Source organism: Melanotaenia boesemani, chromosome 16, assembly GCF_017639745.1.
Source record: "Melanotaenia boesemani isolate fMelBoe1 chromosome 16, fMelBoe1.pri, whole genome shotgun sequence".
Lineage (NCBI taxonomy): Eukaryota > Metazoa > Chordata > Actinopteri > Atheriniformes > Melanotaeniidae > Melanotaenia > Melanotaenia boesemani.
Genome location: NC_055697.1, coordinates 17,766,795 through 17,788,742, shown reverse-complemented (window position 1 = coordinate 17,788,742; position 21,948 = coordinate 17,766,795). Strand labels below are relative to the sequence as shown.

The window sequence follows — 21,948 nt, the reverse complement described above, 5'->3', positions numbered from 1 at the left end:
AGCATCATTAACTGAAGTAATTGTTATGTGATGGTATCAGTCTCTCGCATCATTGTAGAGGAATTTGGTCCATTCTTCTGTAAAATGTTGCTTCAGGTCATTGAAATTTGCAGGCATTCGTTTATAAAAAAGAGGATTAAACATCTGCAGCTCATCCAAAACGCTGCTGCTAGAGTTTTAACCAGGACCAAGAGATCTGAACACATCACACCAGTTCTGAAATCTTTACACTGGTTTCCAGTCAGTCACAGAATAGATTTTAAAACCCTTCTGATTGTTTACAAATCCCAGAATGGTTTAGGCCCAGAATACATCTGTGATATGTTCAGAGAATATAAACCTAGCAGAGCTCTTAGATCCAAAGACTCTGGTCAACTAGTCCAGACCAGAGTCCAGACTAAACATGGAGAAACAGCATTTAGCTGTTATGCTGCAAACAAGTGGAACAAACTGCCAGTGGAGATTAAACTTTCACCAAATGTAGACATTTTTAAATCCAGGTTTAAAACATTTCTTTTCTCATGAGCCTATGCATGAAATCTGCATGTTAACTTTTTTAATTTATCTTACTTTTAATCATTTTAATATAATTTATTATTTTATTGTGATTATGTGTTGATGCCTTTTACTATTCTAAATATCTGTAATGTCTTTGTTTTATGTAAAGCACTTTGAATTGTTCTGTACATGAGATGTGCTATACAAATAAACTGCCTTGCCTATGCACAGTTCTGTTGAGGTTCCAGCAGTTCAGCCAGAATAAGGTTGGGGTTTCGACTGGACCATTACAACACCTTGGATCTTTTGTTTTTCAGTCATACTGTTGTCAAGTTGTTGATGTGCGTGGGATTATAGTTCTGTTGCACGAGCCAATTTCAGCCAAGCTTCAGCTGTAAGACATATATGGCCTTACTTTGACTTTAGAACACTTTGATATACAGAGACGTTCATGGTCTTAATGACTTCAGGTGAAGAACAAATCCCAATCACTCTTCCACCTCTGTACTAAACTGTTGGCATTTGGGGGGGTCTGACACTGGGGTTAGCATGCTGGGACATCTACTCCAGGGAAGAGGGAAAGTTTTAGAGTTTAGAGTTTTTTTTTAATAAAATTTCTCACTCTAGATTCATTGACTCCAAATTGTTTGGAAATTACTTTATAACCCTTCCCAGGCAGCAACAGTTACTTCTTGAATATCATTGCTGATGTCCTTTCTATGTGGCATTGTGTTACCACACCTGAATGCTAAAGTCAGATCTTTTTTACTTCAGTGAACTCACTATATAAGCAGGTAAGTCAGGTTATAAGACACAATGACCAGTCCTGTTTTTCATACTTTTTTATTTGACAATATAGCTTTAGCTCTTAGTACAATCAATACAAGATACAGATGACAAAATATATTTTAAATAGAAGAGGAAAAAAACATTAAGGCATCTCACTGAGGAAAGTTAACAGTCTTGACAGCTTGAATGATTAGTATTGTACTTTTTGTGTTTTAACCTCAAAGGCACTGTGGCATTATCAGTGTGGCAACTGCACAAGAGTTTTATGCAAAGCTGGGCAACTTTCTGCACTTAAAAGTGGTGGAAACATATTAGTTTTCAGTACTGTGTGTCAACAGTTTACAGTGTTACAGCAATAAGCCAGAGTAAACAGGTAAATTCATGAAAAGCAAAGCAGGTAGTGAAAGATTTGTCATTCTGCTAAAAGTCTGGTGGTATTATATTAACACTTTAATAATCCCTTTCGTCACGCATGAACCAGCTACAAGGCGAAACGCGGCAATTACCTTTATCACGCAAGCCAGCCTGGTGCCAGTGTGACTTCTTGACTGGGACCAACATTAGAAAAACTGTGGCACCACTGAGCACTGAATTTGCCAAGGTGTGTTATGAAAGCCTTCATTTCCTGTACATGTTCTTGAGTTCAAAGATCCCTGTTATTGCCTCTGTGGCTGAAAGCTGCTGGGATGGCATCACAGAAACACATAAACAGCTCAACCACATCCACCAAAGTTAAGGCAGAGAGCAAGCTCTTTCTCACTCTTTCCCTTTCTCTCCCTCTGTTTCACACTAACACTAACTTGCATGCACAAACAAAGCCAATCATGCACACACACACACACACACAAACACACCCACACACACACACACTCACACCCACACACAAACATACAGATTTGTTAACTAGGTATTTACATGACTCAACTCCTGTGAGCGAAGTCTATGGGCACCCCAGCCTGTTCTAACACAAAGTTAAGCACTTTCTTAACACACAGGCTAATTACCTCTCATTACACTTTTGAACTGTTACTGGATTTCTCTGGAAATTATTATTTATGAGGCAAACTATAAAGAAACTTGCACAAACGGCATGGCTCTGCAGCTCTAACTTCTTAACATTCGCCAACAGAAGCTTATAAGGTGTAAATTATTTGTGTATCAAAGGCTGCTCATTTTATATGTTGTGTATATTTGTGTAGATTTCTCTCTCTTCCAAAGAGAGAGAAAGTGATGCGAGGACAGGTTATTAAAAACCGTTCTCGCATGAACAAGTGATAAATGAAGGTAAAGCTGCATCCAAAATTCACCACCATGCCACTGCTCTGCTACCAATTTTTAGGAATATTTGGAAAACTGCTAAGTATAACGATAATTAAAAAAGATGCAATCAGCTTAATTTATCTTCCAACACATCATAAAAATCAACTGAAAGATAAAAAAAAAAACTGTCTGAAGTTCAGGGATTCCTCTTAAATTAGCACCTCAAAAGAAAAAGATGCACAGTGGTCACATGATATCCAGGTGTGCTGCAACTTGAGCAAGCATATAGGTATAGCATATAACTGCTGTGCAGCTGTTTGAATCTGAGACAGCCTATGTTATATGCATGAATTGAGTGAAAATGCAAAGTATGTCACGCTGATACAGGCATTTGTTATGTTTGCTGAAACCAGACTTATGTGGGCTGCTGAGACTTGTGCTGCTCAGAAGGCGTAAGGCCCCACTATGACGGTGAGTCGCAGCAGAGAGCTGGAGCGGTAGTTCATGGTCAGATGGTGAGTGATCATCTCCAGGTCCACAATGTACTCCCTGGGCCCTGTCAAAGGCTTGGTGAGCACCAACATAGCACTCACATTGCTGGAGCGCTGAAAAAAACAAAAAACAAATAGTGAGTTTTATTTGTGATAGACTAAACATTAGTAGTTTATATGACAACCCCAATTCGAAGAGCATTGGGACACTCTGTGTAATGTAAACAAAAACAGAATGCAATGATTTGCGAATCTCATTAACCCATATTTTATTCTCAATAGAACATAAACAACATACCAGAGTTGAAATTCAGACATTTTACCATTTTGTGAAAAAGATGAACTCATTTTGAATTTGATGGCAGCAAAACATCTCAAAAAAGTTAGAACAGGGTCCATTTGCTGCAATAAACTCTCTGTACTGCAAGTAATGGTGCCTTCACAGATGTGTAATGTGCCCAAGTCAGGCACGAATGGTCGCACATTACATCAGAGATGCGGGATTTTAAACTATGCACTGGTCACAAACTGGATGGTCCCCCTTCTCTTTACTTCACAGGACACGGCTTCCATGATTTCCAAAAAGAATTTTAAATTTTGATCCATCTGACCACAGAACAGTTTTCCACTTTGCCTCAGACCATGGTGGCATTTCTGGATTGATTTCAAATTTCTCCTTTTGCATGATAGAACTTAAACTTGCATTTGTGGATGTCTGGTGAACTGTGTTTAAACTTAGTGATTTCTGGAAGTGTTCCTGAGCCATTGCAGTGTTTTCCATTTATAATCATGCCTGCAGGGCTGCCTGAGAACCTTAAAACCATGTGTATCCAGTTTTGACCTTCGTCCATGTCCCTGGTGTACAGAGATTCCTCCTGAATCTATGAATCTCTTGATGATATATACATTGTAGATGGTGGGATCTTTAAAGATTTCACAACATAATACCGAGGAACATTTTCCTGAAACTGTTCCTCAATTTTTAGATGGGATTTGTCGCAGACTGGCAAACAGCTGCCCATCGTTACATCTGTATTTCTGAAATGTTCCTATTATACTTTACTAACCTGTTGCCATTTAACCTGATCAGTTATCAAATACTCCTCTACTTGTCTTGATTTGAGCCAGTTACTTTCCCAGCATTTGGTTGCCCCCCTTTTTTTTTTTTTTTTTTTTTTTTTTTTAATTTTTTGAGATATGTTGCTGCCATCAAATTCAAAATGAGCTAATATTTTCCAGTTTCAATATCTGATATGTTGTTTATGTTCAGTTGGGAATGAAATGTGGGTTAAAATGTACATTTTACACAAGACCCCAATCTTTCTGGATTATACAAGGATTATACAAAAGAAAGATAAAATTACAACAGTTTTAAAGGGCATGATATATCTCGCTGAGTGCTTCTACTTACCAAATACTTTCATAACTGATGACAGTCTGACTAAACTACATGCATTTGATTTCATGTTCTTTGAGCCCCCTCTTTCACAGAATCTGTGGTGATCCCTGCTGTACTGAGCAGTGTTAGTGTCAAAACGGTTATACAGCTGTTTGGTATTGGTATTTTGCAACATGTCCATGTTATGACCTTTTAAATGCACTTGGAGGAGTGATCTTAGGGGAGTAACCTATGAGTAAGGGCTTTTCTTTTCTTTTCTTTTTTTATCCTGTAAATTTCCTTTTCTTAGAAGAAGGCAGAAGTTGCTGTGGACACAGTTTTGCTTTGTGAGTACATCTAAGTGCTAAAATAATAAATAATGTTCAGTTCATCTGTTACCTGAACTTTTTAGCTGATTCTTTATTATTGTTTTAAGATTTTCATCATTTGTGTGATGCTAATTTTCAAACAATCAGCATTTGACCATTGCAAAGCATTGTCTTTGAGGACCACTACTAGCTTTTTGAAAGATTGCATCCTTCCCTTTGAATTCAATGTAGGAACAAACTTTCATGCGAACCAAACAAGATCTTACTCACTTAACCTATCGGTGGTTTTAATGTTGTGGTTTTAACTTGGAAACGACTTAATCTGACGTTAGCTAAGGCTCAGTATGTCTTGTTATTGTTATTTGTTCTACCTGTGTTTGCCAGCAGTTTCTGATGTTTCTGAGGTTTATTAGCATATGAACTAGCTATAGTAGGATAATGAAAACAGTAAATATTTTAAACGCCAGCATGACTGATCACATGAGTTTTAGCCAGTCATTTAATGCAACTTGTAATAACTCCCATCAACTTACCCTAAGGAAAAATTCTCCTGCCTCATTCCCAGCTTTAATCCTAAAGGTGTTGTGTGTATTGGTGTATACATTGGTGGCTTGAATTTGGAAGATGTCTGCTGGCACAGAGCGCTCTGCTTGGATGCTCATGTATTTGTAGAGTATTGATGGCGGGAGACTCTGGCACTCAGTATGAGACCGACAGATACAGCGACTGCAAGCACAAAACAAATGGGACAATATTTGACATACTGGTCACACAGAAGACAGTAAAACAGACGGACTGATAACATTTACTAACTTTTCAGATGTCTGAGTGTAAGGTGGCTCGCAGGGGTTTCTGGGATAGCAGCGGAAGCCTCCGTAATAGTTCCAGCACATTTCATCCTCTTGACAGCTATGGGACCCCGTCTCACACTCATTTATGTCTGGTGATTGATGTAAAAGAAAGAAAGAAGTACTGAATAGTCCAAACAGAACAGAGATGTGTTAGCTTGTTCAACATTTTAGTTTTGCAACTGAAAAATGTGTGGGGTTGTAACTGTATTTCCGCTGGTAGTGGACATGCAACAAACCCATAAGGGAAGCCTGCAGATATGCAGTCAAGGGAAACCCCTGATGCAACCGCACACAGGCCTGACTCCAGCTCTTCCTTTGCAGCACCATGAAAATAGCCCCATCAAATGTGCCCCAAACCACAAGGCTATTTCTGGCACAGCAACCTGGATTCATCGCCAAAACGTCCCTCTGACACAACAAGCTGGATTCATTGCTCTCCCTATAAAGCCTGCACCTGACTGAGGGGGAGAGGAAAAAATAACAGCCCTCCCTTTGAGAAAGTGCTGGAGCTTCAAATAAATCCACTTCAAGAAACCAGCATCATGCATATAAATTCACAGAGGTGGCTTGACAGGGCAACACAAAGTTGCTGTGTTTGTGCCACCTATAACCTCTACATTCTTTCCATGACAGTGCTGGTTGAGAACAGCTTTCAGTCCTTCTTGAGAGGTAGAACAGGGGATGATAGTGGGACGTTCCTCTTAATGGTGATCACCAAAGAGTTTAGGTGGCAGAACAAGGGCGAGAGAAGGACTTGCTTATAAACTTTGTTGTAAATACAAAAGAAGAGGGCAAGACAGATGTGTAAATAAAATAAGAAAAGGAGAGAATGTAGTACCTTGACACAACCTGCTTCCTTGGAGCTGATATCCTTGTGGACACTCGCAAGAGTAACTTCCAGGGGTGTTAACACACTGGAACTGACACATGTAGCTGGACAAGCTGCACTCATCGATGTCTACGCAAAATATTAACACATAAAAACAGACTATAGTTTGGTATTGTACATTAAGTTGAAAATCAGAAACATTTTTTTCATGTGGATGCTTGCAAACATGCATTTAGTGTGTGTGTTAATGTTTATATTTTTGTGTCCACCTTCACAGGAGACCAGGTCTGCAGCCAGTTCAAAGCCCTGGTCACACTGGCAGAGGAAGGAGCCAATCAGGTTGTAGCAGTGATGTTGACAGGGGCTCTGCACATCACATTCATTTACATCTGGAACAAAAGCAGGTGATTTACACATGTGGATTTATTCAGAATAGCTGAGTTATTTTTGGAGTCTGTAAAGAACTCTTAAGCACAAGGCTCTTGATCTCTGTCTTAATCTCTCTTTAAATTTCGTATGGCTTCTGATCAATCTAATGTGTAAAATGTAAAGCAATAGAGAAAATGCCCAATTTTGCAAACAATTTAAACCATAAAATTGTGCTTATCTTGTACAACAATTTGCACAAGGGAATCTAATAAGCCACTTGCTGTAGTTTTTAAATAACTTTCAGCAACTCAAAAGTTTCATTGGAAATGGCAAATTTAAAATTTTAAACATTTTTAATCATTTGAAAAATTTAAACATGTGCTTTTACTTAAATAATAAGTTAAATATTTTTAAACGATTACCTCCTGTTTTTATTTATATTGTGTGAAGTTTTTAACAACTTTTAACAGTGTTTCAGTGTAACAGGGTTAGTTAAGCATAAATTGTAATTAATTTGGAGTTACAAAGAACCATATCTGCAAATACTTTAATTGGCTCATCCATTTCCTACTTATAACCCTTGATTTTGTTTCCAAGCTGGAGGTCAGAAGCAGGCAGAACAAGTAATAGAGCACACAAAGTTGGACACATTCAGCGTAAACAGACACCCACGTGTTGCAGCATAGCTGGGGGCCAGTCATGGGTTTGATGGTTTTCTAAATATGCCTCAGAGATAAACAGCTCAACACACACTCAATAAGTGCCTTTGACTTCAGCATGAGATTTGCAGCGTGGGGATCTCGTTGTGTGATTAAGCTCATGATAGCTCTGATTTTCTGCCGATAAAACAACAGCTACAGTGACTCTTGTAAATATCTGCACCCTGAGAAAACAGTGATGTCCTCTCCTGTTCATCAAACCCACATCTTGATCATTAATAAGTCAGATTCATTTACTGCAAATTCATTGAGAAATAACTGATAATTCATTTAATTATTTTTGTGTTATCGTGTTTTAATAGTAGGTAAAGTAACAACAGATGCACAGGCAAATTAAATAGTCAAATTTCATATTTCTCACATTTATACGCATAGCTGATTTCCATTCAAATGTATACAACATTTCAACCAAATGATCAGAAAAGTAATTCAATACAATATGCTTTAGGTTGGTTGACTGAGATAAGGGTTAGATAGCAATAATTCTTTAGGGATGCAACAAGATAGATAAAACAAAAGAAAAAACAAACTGCCAGATAGCAGAAAGCTTAGTGGACAGGAAACTGAGACGTTTGTCAGATTAAAATGATAATTAATGCAAGTTGTACTCTGTAGGCTGCACGATGGTGTGGTGGTAAGCATCTTAGCACTGTCACCTGACAGCAAGACACTTTCTGGTTTGAGCCTTGGCTGAGGCCTTTCTATGTGGAGCTTGTGCATTTTCCCTGTATATGCTCAAAATTTGACTCACAGTCAAAAAACATGCATATTAGGTTAACTGATGATTCTAAATTGACCTAAGGGGCATGCATGATTGTTTGTCTCATTTGTAACCAGCCCCTCAATCATCCTGCATGGAGTAAGGGGGTATATGAAATGGATGGATGAATTCTGCACATCAGCATTGGGTTACTGAACCTGTTTTAATTTAACCTTTTTGTATTTTTGTTTTACTGACAGGCCAAGTTTTCCACCTCACAAAAAGTTTTCTGCTATTCTTTAAGATATTTTAAAAGTACCTTTTGTGTTTCCACAGCGATGGAAAACAACTAGAGTTGAAATGCAACTTCTCACACATGACTACACACTGACTTTTCAGTGACTTACCAATACAGCTGAGGTTGTTGTTAGCCAACATGTAACCTACGTTACACTCACAGTAGTATGAACCCTGGGTGTTCACACATCCATGCATGCAGTAGTGGCTCAGGGCACACTCATCTCTGTCTGCAGGTACATGAAAGGCAGAAAGGTCTTATAACCAAAAAAGCCACCCATAAAGAGAATACACCAACCTTGTCAAAGACTTGCCATCCATTTAAATTATGAGATAAAGTAAGAAGAAGAGTGGGTTTTTTTTTTTCTGTCTGTGGCTCACCGACACAGTGATCTCCGTTCCTCTGATAGCCCAGAGGACACAGACACATGAAGGAGCCTCTGGTGTTGTAGCACGTCTGTTCAGGTCCACAAGCGTGTCTGCCTGTTGCACATTCATCTATGTCTGCAATAAACACACCCAGACACTGAGACGGAGCTCACAGAGTTAATTCCCGCTGTATGCGAAAACATATGGCAAACAAAGCAGAGCAACATGTCTGAACTACATGCACTCTGTGATGTGTGAACTGCTCTCCACAAAGAGCTAAATCAGAGATCACTGGCACCGTCACATCACATACTTGGCCATAAACATGTGTTCATACAGAGAGCAGGCGATTAAATGAAGACCATTTTAATTTGGTAGTTTCAGCTGAGGGGAAACACACAGATCAGATCTTCTAATAACAGAACAGCTTGAGTGTATTATAAGAGGAAACTGCTCTCATAAGTCATTTGTTTCCTACACCTATATACATCCATCAACCTGAAGACAAACACGCATTCACCATCTATCACAATATGTAATATGATAAACAATAGTTGATCTGAATGTAAAAACGCTGTTACCAACTCAAATCTTAAATATGTCTATACTCCTTAAGTAAATAATAAGCAGTGTTGAGACGAGGAGATGCTGACTGTGAGTTAACTAAATGTAAAAAAAAAAAAAACATGACAAATTGGTGAGACCATTCAATATTTAACGTTGATCCTACAAACACATTTTTAATTTAGGTTTGTTAAGAGCCAGAGCTTCTTTAAAAAGCTTTCTCACCATATCCCACACACATAAATATGCCATCAGTGTATACTATCATCCCAGAGGCCCACCAGCAGTCCTCTTGGGTGGTCTGATGCAACCCATCATAAACTGACAGCTACTGGGCATCAGTTTAACAGCATGATAGACAGTTATCCTCAATACCACACACACAGTAGGGGAGAAACTACTAATACTGCATTGTTGTTTGGCACGTACATAGTCCAACAATAGCTCAAATGGCAAAAACTGCATTCCCTCTGTCCTGCAGATCATATGATCACATTATTATCCCACAGGATTTAGATGGAAGAAATACACAGAAGACAAAAACTTTTACACACATTTAAATATGTAAAAAAAAAATTCCAACTATTCAAATGATTAAACGCGTAAATTAGTTAATCCTTCTCCGAGTGCATCAAATCCTCTATATTCAAGATAGATAGATTTATTAATCCCAATATTTCTTGTTACAGAAGCAACCACAGAAACATAAATAAAGAACAGATATATAAGAAAAGTGTAAGCATATAAAAAAAAACTTTATAAACACAATATGTACAAGAGAAGCCAAAAAACACAATAAATAAAATAAAAGTCCCAAAGCCTTCACCACTGATTACTGCTGGTGAGAAACTTGCATGATTTGCAGCACAAGAGCTAAAGAAACAAAAAAGGCAAACAGAAGGTAAGTTGTTTTCGCTCCTTAAAGGAAAGAAAGGGAAGAAGACTGAAATGTGCTTGAATCCATGGGGGCACAGCAATAGGACACATCTCAGTGGATAAAGGACAAAAGCAGGGCTTATCTGAAGGTGCACCTCTGAGACAACAGGTGCAAATTGCATAAAAGGAGGAATGCACAGACAAGGTTTGTTGCTCACTGACCCGCTTAGCAAAGGACAGAGATGAAAGGGCTGTTGCTGTGAAAAAAAATATTTGTTCTGATGTGGCTTAAAAGGTATCTGGGAGAATCCATAAGCAGCACAGAGAAGAAGTGAGAAAACAAATTCTTGCCTTTCAGCAGCATTACTTTTGGATACCGTTGTACTCTTAAAAGCTCCCTGGCTTCGTGATAATCCATTCACTTTAAGCACAGCTTTGACAGTGTCATATCTTTCAAAGTGACAATTAACATCCATTTCTTTTGGTACATTTAATAGTCCTCAGATCCCCAAATCATTTTTCCTTTTCTTTCTTTTCTCAAAACAGTGATTTCACTACATGCACACTGTTGTCCTTGTGTTGTGTTAGGAGGCTGTGGGCTATGTAAGAAAACTGTTGATATATTTTGGCCCGTTTGACATTCTCTCTGGATAATCATAGTACATGTAACAACATATAGCTGAATTCCCTGCACAAATATTGCTTTAAATTTCATGGATGTTTACTATTTCAGATGGTGATGTGGCTGTACTATAAAATCAGAGCAGAACAGCAGTCTTGACATGCTTTAAGCCAGCCAGGCAGGTAGTCTGGGTGGCTTTTCAGCCACACGATATCATGGCAGCACCAATCTCCTGAAATACATATGCTGGGTTAGGGTTTTACTTTTTTTATCTTGCTCCCACCAGCTAATGGTTATTTTTAAGAGATAAAAGCACATGGCAAGGCGTAGAATTAATGTGCAAGGTTTGATTTAAATGCTATAAAATGTGAGGAAAATATGGACATTATGAAGTTTTATACTGGTTGGTTGCAGTTCCTGGCATGTGATGTGATGCTACCTGGCTCAAAACAGTTCCCTAGAAACATTTTAAAATAAAACATTCACACCTCAGGTACTGGTAGCTTCACAAGCTGCCATGGTTATAAAATAATAACTGGTTGATGTGCTTGTCAGAGAAACAAAATAAATGAATCCTGAATACATATACAGCATCAACGCACTGTTTGAATGATTGTCAACAATTACTTGGACAGGAGGGAACAGTCAAAAGCCAGGATCAAGTCCCTGTGACTCATAAACATGCCTACTTACTGGAGGTATGTGGTGATTCATTCATACTGGAAATGCCCTGCCCTTTGGCAGTATAGAGAATTCAGACAAACACTAGTCTGACACTCCTAATTCATGATGAAATACAGTCCTGTGAGTTGATGCCACTGTGGTGCCAACAAACAGGCAAAAAAATTGTGATGCCAATAAAGTTTTATGCTTTTATTGGCACTAATCTACATCTGGAAACTTTTAAAGCCAAAGTGATTACATGTGAACAATGACAACATTAGCAGATCTGACCCCAGTGCTTCAAAGCTTTGATTGTTACCTTGGTTACCAATGTCCAAATCAAAACAAAAATTATAAGCAGCCTGTGATGTAAGAATTGGTAATCCAACTAAATTCATTCTCCATTAACATTCTTTTTTTTATTCTTCAACAAGTTCATTTAGAGTCTACTGAGCCACACTGAATAAAATTTATTTCAACTTAAACTATTTAGTATTCTATCTAATTTTGTATATTTGTATATATTTGTATGTAATGATTCTGTAACAATTAGAAATATGACATTTTCTAAATTCATATAGGATTATACTATTCCTCTTTCCAATTAAATTGCTCAGATGTGAAATCATAAACCATCCATCCATCCATCCATCCATCCATCCATCCATCCATTCATCCATCCATCCATTCATCCATCCATCCATCCATCCATCCATCCATCCATTTTCTATATCCATTTAATCCAACATGAGTGTATACTGACCATACCATACCTTTTGTATTTGGCTAACTGCTGGCTCTTCAAAGACTTTTGACTACAGTATAAGCTTAACAATACATAGATCTGATTCTCAGAGCTCGTTGTATCCCATCCAACATCTTCCATGTTCCATTTTAACATTGCTTTCGCAAAATGAATCTATTTCTTCGTTAACTTATAATCAATCTGCAGTTTTGGTATACAGCCCAGGTTCTGCTAATTCTAGAATACAGGGAAGATCCATTTCAGTAAAGCAGGCATATGTTGGCTAACTAGTTATCAAATGTAAATAGACGGCATGGTTGGGGAGTCCAAAGCATAAACATTATCATACTGTCGGTCTATTTAAAACATTACAATGTTAGGGACAGGGACATTTGTGCACTACAGCACTTATTTAGCAGTGTTACAGTAAAATGATCTGAAAACTAAAAAAGCGGGTGTCTATAAAAAAGGTGTCTAAAAACTGCATTCCCACAGTCACTCCACAAATTGGCTAAGCAACAGCACAACATTGGGCATACCACTCATGTTAAAGTCCAGGAGAGAAAAAACTGAACCAGATCTGGTATATGGTTAAGATATGGTTAAGCATTTGCTTGGTTAGAAACCACAAAGACATGAGTCTAAATCCACAGCTGTTCAAGGCTGTAGTTAACTGGAAGACCATGGTGCTCGCTGAACAAGGTGCAGCTACTGTGGAAGATAACATTTTTGTAGTATTTGGATCATGTTCTAGGACTCAACTTAAAGTATAAAGAACACTGACATGTTACAGTAGGAAGTAACTGCACATGTGTAACTGGAAATTATTTAGATGAAAAGTGCAATTTGTATTAAATTCTGTGCACAAAAGTGAAAGTCATCTTCCCATTCCTTCAACAAAGCTTGAAAAGCTCTAAATAGAAGCATATGTGGTGAATGCAGTCCAAAGGTTCACTCACAGGAATATCCTGGTGACTGCTACTTTGTCACTAAACCTTTAAGAAGCTGCCAGAACAAAGTTACACAGAGTTTGTGTGGGAGGGTGTGTGTTTGGTCCTATAAAGTCGCCATAGTTTTCCAAATGCTGTACAGTGCTTATAGTTTACACAGAAAAAAGATTTTACCACAACAAGCCATCAAGAGTGATGATGTGTTCTGTGTGTGAAGAGGTGACTCTTTTCTCTAAAGCTGTTTCCTTCAGAATTCATTCAACATCATTTACAAGGTCTTTCCAAGTGTGAGCCCGCTGAAACATCACAGGCAAAGATAAGGCTGTCCAGCAGAAGATGTGGAATGAAAGAAAGAGGAGCGAGGGTGGAGGCTTTTTTTTTTTTTTTTTTAAGCAAAAAAAGGGCTTTTTAAGATTTGAAGTTAGATTTACGGCCGTATGTGCTTATGTGATGTCAGAGTTTAAAAAAAAAAAAAAACTCCTTTCTTTTCAGGGAGATTAATTCTAAATGCCTTGTGAGAGCAGGGGGAGTAACAGCAATGGCGGCAGCTCAAAGAATGTGAGTGTGTGTGTATATGGATAGGTGGGTATGTGTGCATCAGAGGTCCTGTGTAAGGTGCTCATTAAATGGCCTTGCAGCAGAACTGCTAATGTTTTACAGACTGGGTTATACACTACAAAGAGGAGCACATTTGGCATACGTGTTTTAGAAATAAAATTTCAAAAAATGGGGGAACATGCATCCAAAAAAGGGACTAAAACTCATTTGGCCTAAATTCAGTACAAAGTGTTATTTGCTTCAGATGTATGGCAACATGATAGAACTTGTTGTAATTATCACTTGAGAGCATTAAGAGTTGTTTTCACTGAACCACTGCAGCAGGAGGAAAAAAGGAGCCGTTCCAAAGAACAGTTGGAGCCATCCTGCTGCTGTTGGACAGCATCTCTGTTTCATTCTGATTATTGGATAATTCAATCTTCGGGAAAGTACGGGGCAAGATCGGCAATATTAATAACCCATAAAATTTCATAACATTAAATTCGTCAGCATGTCACACACCATATCCAGAGAGCATGGTTTTGTTCAACCTCGCACACCTTAATAGCACCCTCCTTAGCTGCACTGCATGTTGTTTCTTTTCTGTATAATTCTATCTGCAATGCAGTGTAAAATGCAGCTTTTGCTGGCTCAAACACAACTGCAGGTCAAAATGCTAGATGCTGCCTTTCAAAGAGAGCCTAAACATGAGGCACTAAAAAAATGGTATAATTAAAATTGTATATACTATCCATATTAGGGCATAAAACATTTCCATTGTCTCATCGTTACCCCCTCATTACTGTTATTGTTCATGAGGAGGAGCAATTGTAGTCATGCTGGCATTTCCTAACTGATTTGTGAGTTTGTTCCACACACTTCTAAAGGTCAGGCAGAGTCTTCATGTTCTTGAAAACCAGTCCAATGGGTCAGTAAATTCATGAGATATCAATCTCACATGTTACTCAGAAAACATAGAGTCCCTAAGCAGCTCTTCTCTTATTTAGAGGATTAGTTAAAGTGCCAATTTTGGGTTAAGGCAAACACAGAATGAAAGCTGCAAACACAGGCACAAAAAATGATCACATTAAAAAGGAGAAAAGGCGTGAGAAACATGGACTCTTCAATCACAGAAGTGTCACCCAGCTGAGCAAAAAAGAGTGATTTATTGCAGCTCTGCGTTCCCTTCCATCATGAGGTAAACGGAAAGATCAACACATGTAAGCACATCGGAGGAGGAAGCAGCTGGAAGCTGGACAGGCACCGACCTCAGGGATAATAATAACAACAACATTAAGCACTTACAACAAGAAGGCACGGCAAAGCTGCTTCCCCCTCGTTCCTCTGTGCCTTTGTTAATGTGATGGTAGCAAGGAGCCAGTGGCAAACCACAAGCAATAACAGCCAACTGAGCAGCAGCACTGCATGGCTCAAAGAAGGTCTGCCTGCATGAAGGTTTTGATTATATTAACAGAAACCCAATGACACTTTAGTCCTCTCTGGCAGAATGACAAAGTTGATGAAATATTGTAACTATGGCATTAAAACACAGAATCACTGGGAGTCACTCTGCTAAATATTTCTGAGGTTTGCACGTTATGGGTTCATTTTTTGTTGCTTCACTCATGCATTTCATGACTGAGAGGTTTAAATAAATACTTCTGAGAGAATAAACATACTATAGTTCGTAAGTATAGTTTTCCACCTCACCTCAGACATTTTCTCTGGATGCTCTGAAGCTTTTATCTTCCTTGTATTATATTCTGTGGATAATAAAATCCCCCTTTACTTTTTTTTTCTTTTTTTTCCTTTTTTCTATTAATCTATTAATCGATTTTCTTTATCTGCTTTTTATTATTCAGGGTCATGGTTGGGTGTGGGTAGTGGGGTGGTGCTAAGGATGCTGGAGTATGTCCCAGCTGCCATTGTGCAAGAGGTGGGGTACACTCTGGACAGGTCATCAGTCCATCACAGAGCCAACACAAAAACAAATGAGACAAACAAACATGCACATTGCTGAGGTCAGTTTAGAATCACTAGGTATCCTAACATGTGTTTTTGGACTGCTTGGTGAAGCCAGAGTGCCTGCAGAGAACATGCAAACTCCACAAATTAACCCTATAACACCCAATCCGTCGCCAGCAATGCAAAATGACACTTGCCATCCCATTCCTGGTGATTAAAGGGTTAAGACCCCAGTTTTTACTTACTTTTTAACTACATATTAATGTTCTTGGGCAGAGTGATGCTTTAAATAAATGCTCAGTGTGCTAACATGTTCACAATTGTTAAAATCTATGGGAACTTAAAACCTAACCAACCAGCAGCTGAACATAACCCTGGAGAACCTCTATAATTCAAAGGCTCAGCTGGTTGCTGCAGCTGAAGGTGAAGTGCAACAGGTGGAACGAGCTGGATAATAAAATCACAGGGTACTATGAGAGCTGCATTTAAAAGCACACTGATGCATGACTGTGCAGATCATCACGCAGAGTGCAGGTGGAAGACAGGGGCTTAGACAATAATACAGGGCTCCATCTGGAACAAAGAACTGCCGTGAGTACCTTTTTATTTAAGCAACCACAAAGAGGGTTTTTTTTTATTAAACAAATGCTGTGTTTGATCCCGCATCCTCCTGCTGAGCAAGAGAATCGTTACATTAACATCCACTGTTTCCGGCATCATGTTCACTTCAGTATGGAAGACTTCCTTCTCGATGCAGCAGCATTTTCTAAAGCCTCATTCCTTATCTTTGATGGAAGTTTGGGAGAAATAAACACCCATCTGATAAGATATGAAGGAATTTCCTGAAAAAACTGCAAAGGCTTTCTGTGTATCCTCACGTGTTTTTACACAGTTTGTGGATCAGCAAAGATTCGCGGCTGGGGTTTGTTTCATTAAATGGAAATGTCAAGATGAGACAGCAACAAGTGGGACTGTTAAGAATTAGCTGTAAAGGTCAAATCTTGAAGCCTGCTGGCAGTTTCATGTTGAGCTTTGCGTCCACTGGGTTTCCTCTGCTTGTTCTGCTCTCTGCATTCCTGCTTCTCACAGATCGATCCGATGGTTATCTGTCAAGGTTCTGAGTAATTCCAACCATCACAAAAGATGGGAGCAAATGGAAAAAAACAACCACCACTGACATTCCAGAGATATTCCTCCCAAGTGCATTGCATCTGTGTGGAAAAATGTTATTACATGTGCTCTGCTTTTTTCGGAAAAGTACACAAGTTCACTGTCACACAGGGCTTAACGGACTTAATAGAACATATTTAGGAAAGATTTCCATTCACTGCAGGTGAGGAGTGTCCAGACAGAGCTCAAACTAGTCAGGCATGTAGGTGGCAATGTGGTTTATATGACCTCAAGCAACCAGACAGGTAAACAGGAGTGACATGTTCCTTCATGTCCGATACAGCAGTGCATGAGTATCTAATTTAGAGATGAAAAATAAATGGGCTGCAGCTAAAGTATGTAAACTCAAGACATGTGAGAAGAAAAACAGAACCCACAAAGTGTAAAACATGCCATGTTTAAATATCTGTGGCAAATACAAGGGTAAAAATGAAAAAGCAGTCAAGTTAAAACTGCTCAAATGTAAGGCTTCGAACTGTAAATGAGAAACATAAAATAAGCGCTTTCCACTCTTCATCACATTTGATGACTGACATACAACTTCTGATGGACAACCTTCCTTTCTCTGAGGAAGTGATTTCACCTCCACACACAACGAACTACTTGTGGGCATCACCTGGTGCCAAAAACACTATATGTGTGTATGATTGGAGGGAGGGTGGGGGTCATGGAAATGTGAGGCATCATTAAGCTGTCACACATACAGTAAAGATTCATAGTTTGTGTGTTGCTGGAGTAAAGGTGCCAACTTCCCCTGTGTGTGTCACTATAACAACAAACGTTTAGGCTCCTGTTCACACTCAGGGCCAAAGGGCTAAATTGCTCCTTTAAAAATACTTATCCACATGGGAACGAAAATTGAAGCTGCAATCAATGTTATATGTTTTGTGGTTTGTTTGGCTTTTAATCAGCAAAAAGTGAGCTTAAGAGGAGCTCTTTTGTTTTAGAACATATTTTTTTCAACAATTTAATTTGTGCTGTGGAAAATTGGCTTCATTTTTGCAGCACATTTTGCTGATCTTTCTAATATTTGCCACATTCAGCAGTAAGCCACCAAAAAGAACTCAGCACTGCACAATCCATGACGTTACTATAACCTGACTTGGTCAGTGCTCCAGCACTTCTGTGGTTATACAGTCAGTGACAACCTTTCATCCTCCCCTTTGCCCTACCTGACTCTGCACTCCAGGTTTCCTTCACAGAGCCGTGAGTTAGCGGGGAAGGAGCCTGATGCAGGCGCTATTTGATACATTGAGGTTTCCCTCTATTGAAAGTTAATGGGAATTCCTTTGGTGGCAAGATACGTAGCTATGCAGAACAAGCACTGTAGTACAAAAAGAAGAAAGAAAGAAAAGGGAGACGATAATCCTGTGTCCAAGAACAATTGGCTCATTGTATCGAGTTAAAAGGTAATGACACAGAAACCAGAGACTGATGTAAACAAAGATTATATCACTCTCCAGCATAAATATAAGCCCACATAACAGCATGAGACGCCTTCCAGTTTAAACTGCAGTCATTTCAAAGCAATAACACCGACAGCAACAGCCTAACTTTGTTTAGCCCATGCAATGAAACAGCGCACCAGTGAATAAGAATTACACCCATGCCAGCTCGCTTATGTGGTTGCTTTAACTGATATGCTGCCATGTTTTACACTCCAATAAAACCTAATTGGGTTCCAATTCAGAGAAACTCATAAAGCACTTCACACATATCTATGCCCCAGGTGTAAAATCAAGTTTGTTACTTTCACTGGAGCTTTGTGACCGCAAACCCTCACCACACAGCCACTCACCACCTACCTCTGCCTATTGGCAAAGAGGAGTTCCTAATCACTGAACACATGTACTGAAATGCACTTTGCCTTCCAGTGCATTTATGGAGCTTGCCCACAGGTCTCACACAAACCAGCAGCGATTAGGTAAACTGATATCAGAGACGCTTCGCACAGATGCTTCTATGAATATGTGGTACAAAGCAGCTGAAGGGATCAAAGAGTCTCGATCAAACACAAGATCACACCCAGAGTCCATGTGCATCTATTGAGATCACAACCCTGTTGAAGCACAGGGAGAGTCTATCTTAGATGTAAAGGCTACATACAGCCCCAATATTGCAAAATCTGCTCTATTTTCCCCAGAAGCAGAGAACCTTGACACCCAAAAGAAAAAGAATTTTAGACAGAAGCTGAACTCCGGCCAAAAACATCACGCCGCAAGCAACTAAAAAATGTATAAAACATGGCGTCACGGTGAGAAAGACAGAGAAACTTGCAGCACATCTGGCAGCAATGCATGGTTTAGCTGTGGATGACTGTCAAACAGATGGATGAACAGTTCACCTTCGGAGCTTTGCTTATTGAAGCTCGAAAGTCATTAGCAAGTAATTATCAAATACCTACATGGCTTTGCAAGAGACACATATTTAGGCAGCCATGCTGCATCTGGAAAGTTGCAACAAGTAATTATTTTCAGAAGAAATGAAAATACCCCAGTCAACAGTTCTGCCAGTAGGCTCTGGTATACAGCAATCAAAAGTCAAACTGCAACCACATTTTTAGAGAGTAATTTACCTCATGAAGGCCGGATCTTAAATATGTTGTGTAATTAAATTAAAACAGCTTTAATGAAGACTGTGTGGCAATTATCTCTGTCACACCTCTGGCCCCTTCATTTTATCTTAAAACCACTTCCTGAAATAATCATGTGCTTACACTATGTTGATGTAAAGCAGTAAAGAATGAAGAGAGTGAACTCCCTGTGTTATTGATCTTACCTCTACAAATGTTCTGCTCATCAGCAGTGAAGCCCGGTGCACAGTGAATGGTCCGGTGGGCCTGTGAACTGCTGGGCATACCTGGAAACACTGATGGGATTTGAGGCTGGCTTGGTTGGACAGGGGCTTGCCGTACTGGATCAGCCAATGGCACCTGCTCTCCTGTGTCCTTAGTAACATAGATGATAGCACTCTTGGGGAGACAGATGTATCCACCATAGTGGTTGTAACACCGCATTCCACCTTTGCAGGCATCCTCTAAAGTTTCACATTCGTCAATGTCTAACACACACACACACACACAAAAAGTACGACAAAAGATACAAAACAATAAGAAATTGCATTTAATTTGCTGTAAAGTCTTTGTCAAATTCAGTTGACTTAAAATGACTATTTTCTTTGAGTTTACAAGATCATATGAGCAAGAGTAAGTTAACACTCACCTGTGCATTGCCCTGTGGCTGTGTCATACTTATATCCCTCTGTACACTATCAAGGACACATAATACGCAATTTCGAGTTAAAAAAAAGTGTAACAATACAACATAAACTCAAAAATTTCCATTCATAAGGCACTCAGCTCCACAAACATCCAGGGCTGTGTTAGATAACAGATGAAAATCGCTCACTTACTGTGACGGAGATTGGCTCCCGAGTCTCCTGAGAGAGAACCTGTGTGAAAACCGCACAAAGACACACGCAGATCCCCAGCATGTTGACCAAGCGTCGGAGAAGCACTGTAACAAGATTCACGAGGGACTGAGCGGATAGAGAGTGCAAGATCATTTTCTGCTTGACAAGCCTACACGTTTTAATACCAGTTATTACATCATTGATGGCATTGCTTAACGAGTCCCAACATCTTCCACTGCTGGCGTGATGTTTATGTTGGCACCGCTCCAGGTAAATCTGCGACTTCAACTGATTGAAGTGTTTTTCTTTTTTCTGCTATTTTTCTCCGAAAGGAAAACTGCGTAATATGCGTAAAGATCGTGCGTAAACACGTCCTCCTGTGCCAATCTGTTTTAGGAAAACGAACAAGTTTAACACCCGTGCAGGCTTGATGTTGATTAAAATTCTACATGTGAACACAACTTTAACCGAAAAAGCGGTCTTCGTGCGTTTTACCGACTTATTCATAATATCTTCTAGATATAATAAGATAGTGACACAAGACAAGGCTGAAACAAGAAAATAACCACAAAAAATAGAAAAAAAGATAGAATGTCTCTGGTTTATTTTTTCCTTGCTTGATTCAATATAATACAAAAAATGTCGTTAAAGCTGTCATTGAATAGGCTTCAAAAATATAAAAATAAAAATGTATGCTGTATGCATCTGCTGTCCCCAGGAGATTTGGCTACGTACCTGAGATTACCTGCGGCGCGCTGAAGAAAAGGTCCCCGGCTTCTTTCTGCAAATTCGGTTGTGCGCGATTGTTGAGGCTGGTTATTTTAAGTTATTACTATTATTATAATCTTACCGTGCAGACGGCGCAGTGGTTGTTAGATGTTTGACGGAGCGCAAGCTTGTGATGACCATGCGGTTAGTACAGTATGACATACTTGGGGGGTGGGGGGTGTGCCGGACAGGTTGAGCTCCGGGATTTTCTCTCTCCGGGATACAGTAAACCATCCGCAGGATACAGTGGCTCCCTCTATAGACTGACAAACACTGAGGAAGGAGGTTAATAGATCAGATAATCATGTAACGGATACGATTGCGGCACAGCTTTCTCTCTCTTTCTTTTCCGTACCTTAATTTTGAAGACTCGAAAAACATTATAAATGGACAATTTCTTGTCTAAACTTTTCATAATTCAGTTTATGTAATTACGGCGATTGCGGTGTTTTATCCAGCATGAACCTTTTAAACTTTTTACGCGTCATCTTGGGTCTATTTGGGAGGAGCAGGTGGTCAGAACTTGTGTTGAATACCTCTGTCAGCGCCCACATTAGCCTCTGATACATTTCATTATGTTCACAAGTTCCCTGTCCTTAAGAAACATTTTGCTGGAGTTGGCATGGCTTCCTGGATTCGAGACAAGTGATAACCCGTTTGTACGTGTGCGCGCCAGGAGTTTGGTCGAATAGAACGAGGAAGATTTGGCACCAGCTCCTTTTTCACGCTGACCGGCTTGAGATGGTGTAGATAAGATAGCAGGTAGATTCTGCATGTGGCAATGTCCTTTAATAGGAG

General features: G+C 39.3%; 1 protein-coding gene across 5 annotated transcripts; it reads right to left on the bottom strand.

Moving 5' to 3' along the window:
* Nucleotides 1–1,324: 1,324 nt before the first annotated feature.
* On the bottom strand, nt 1,325–21,303 carry LOC121655879 (EGF-containing fibulin-like extracellular matrix protein 1). Of its 5 annotated transcripts, none has more exons than XM_042010779.1 (11): nt 21,233–21,303; nt 20,383–20,486; nt 20,193–20,238; nt 19,750–20,031; nt 8,892–9,014; nt 8,621–8,740; nt 6,695–6,814; nt 6,435–6,554; nt 5,559–5,685; nt 5,279–5,471; nt 1,325–3,152 (listed from the first exon to the last, which is right to left on the bottom strand). In XM_042010779.1, the coding sequence occupies exons 2-11, from the start codon at nt 20,461–20,463 to the stop codon at nt 2,991–2,993; spliced, it is 1,374 nt and encodes a 457-aa protein (XP_041866713.1). In that variant the 5' UTR covers nt 20,464–20,486; nt 21,233–21,303; the 3' UTR covers nt 1,325–2,990. The 5 variants fall into 5 exon arrangements, with proteins under 5 accessions (XP_041866713.1, XP_041866711.1, XP_041866712.1 ...); XM_042010777.1 differs by having other exon boundaries at nt 21,118–21,297; XM_042010778.1 differs by having other exon boundaries at nt 20,383–20,508; nt 21,233–21,248.
* Nucleotides 21,304–21,948: the final 645 nt, after the last annotated feature.

What these genes read in the sequence shown, in the direction of transcription:
- LOC121655879 (XM_042010776.1), bottom strand. Translation starts at nt 20,535, where the DNA reads ATGATCTTGCACTCTCTATCCGCTCAGTCCCTCGTGAATCTTGTTACA. An exon ending in AGGAAGCAGGTTGTGTCAAG is followed by an intron (nt 5,686 to 6,434) that starts GTACTACATTCT and finishes ATCAATCACCAG; the next exon opens with ACATAAATGAGTGTGAGACG. An exon ending in TACACTCAGACATCTGAAAA is followed by an intron (nt 5,472 to 5,558) that starts GTTAGTAAATGT and finishes TTGTGCTTGCAG; the next exon opens with TCGCTGTATCTGTCGGTCTC.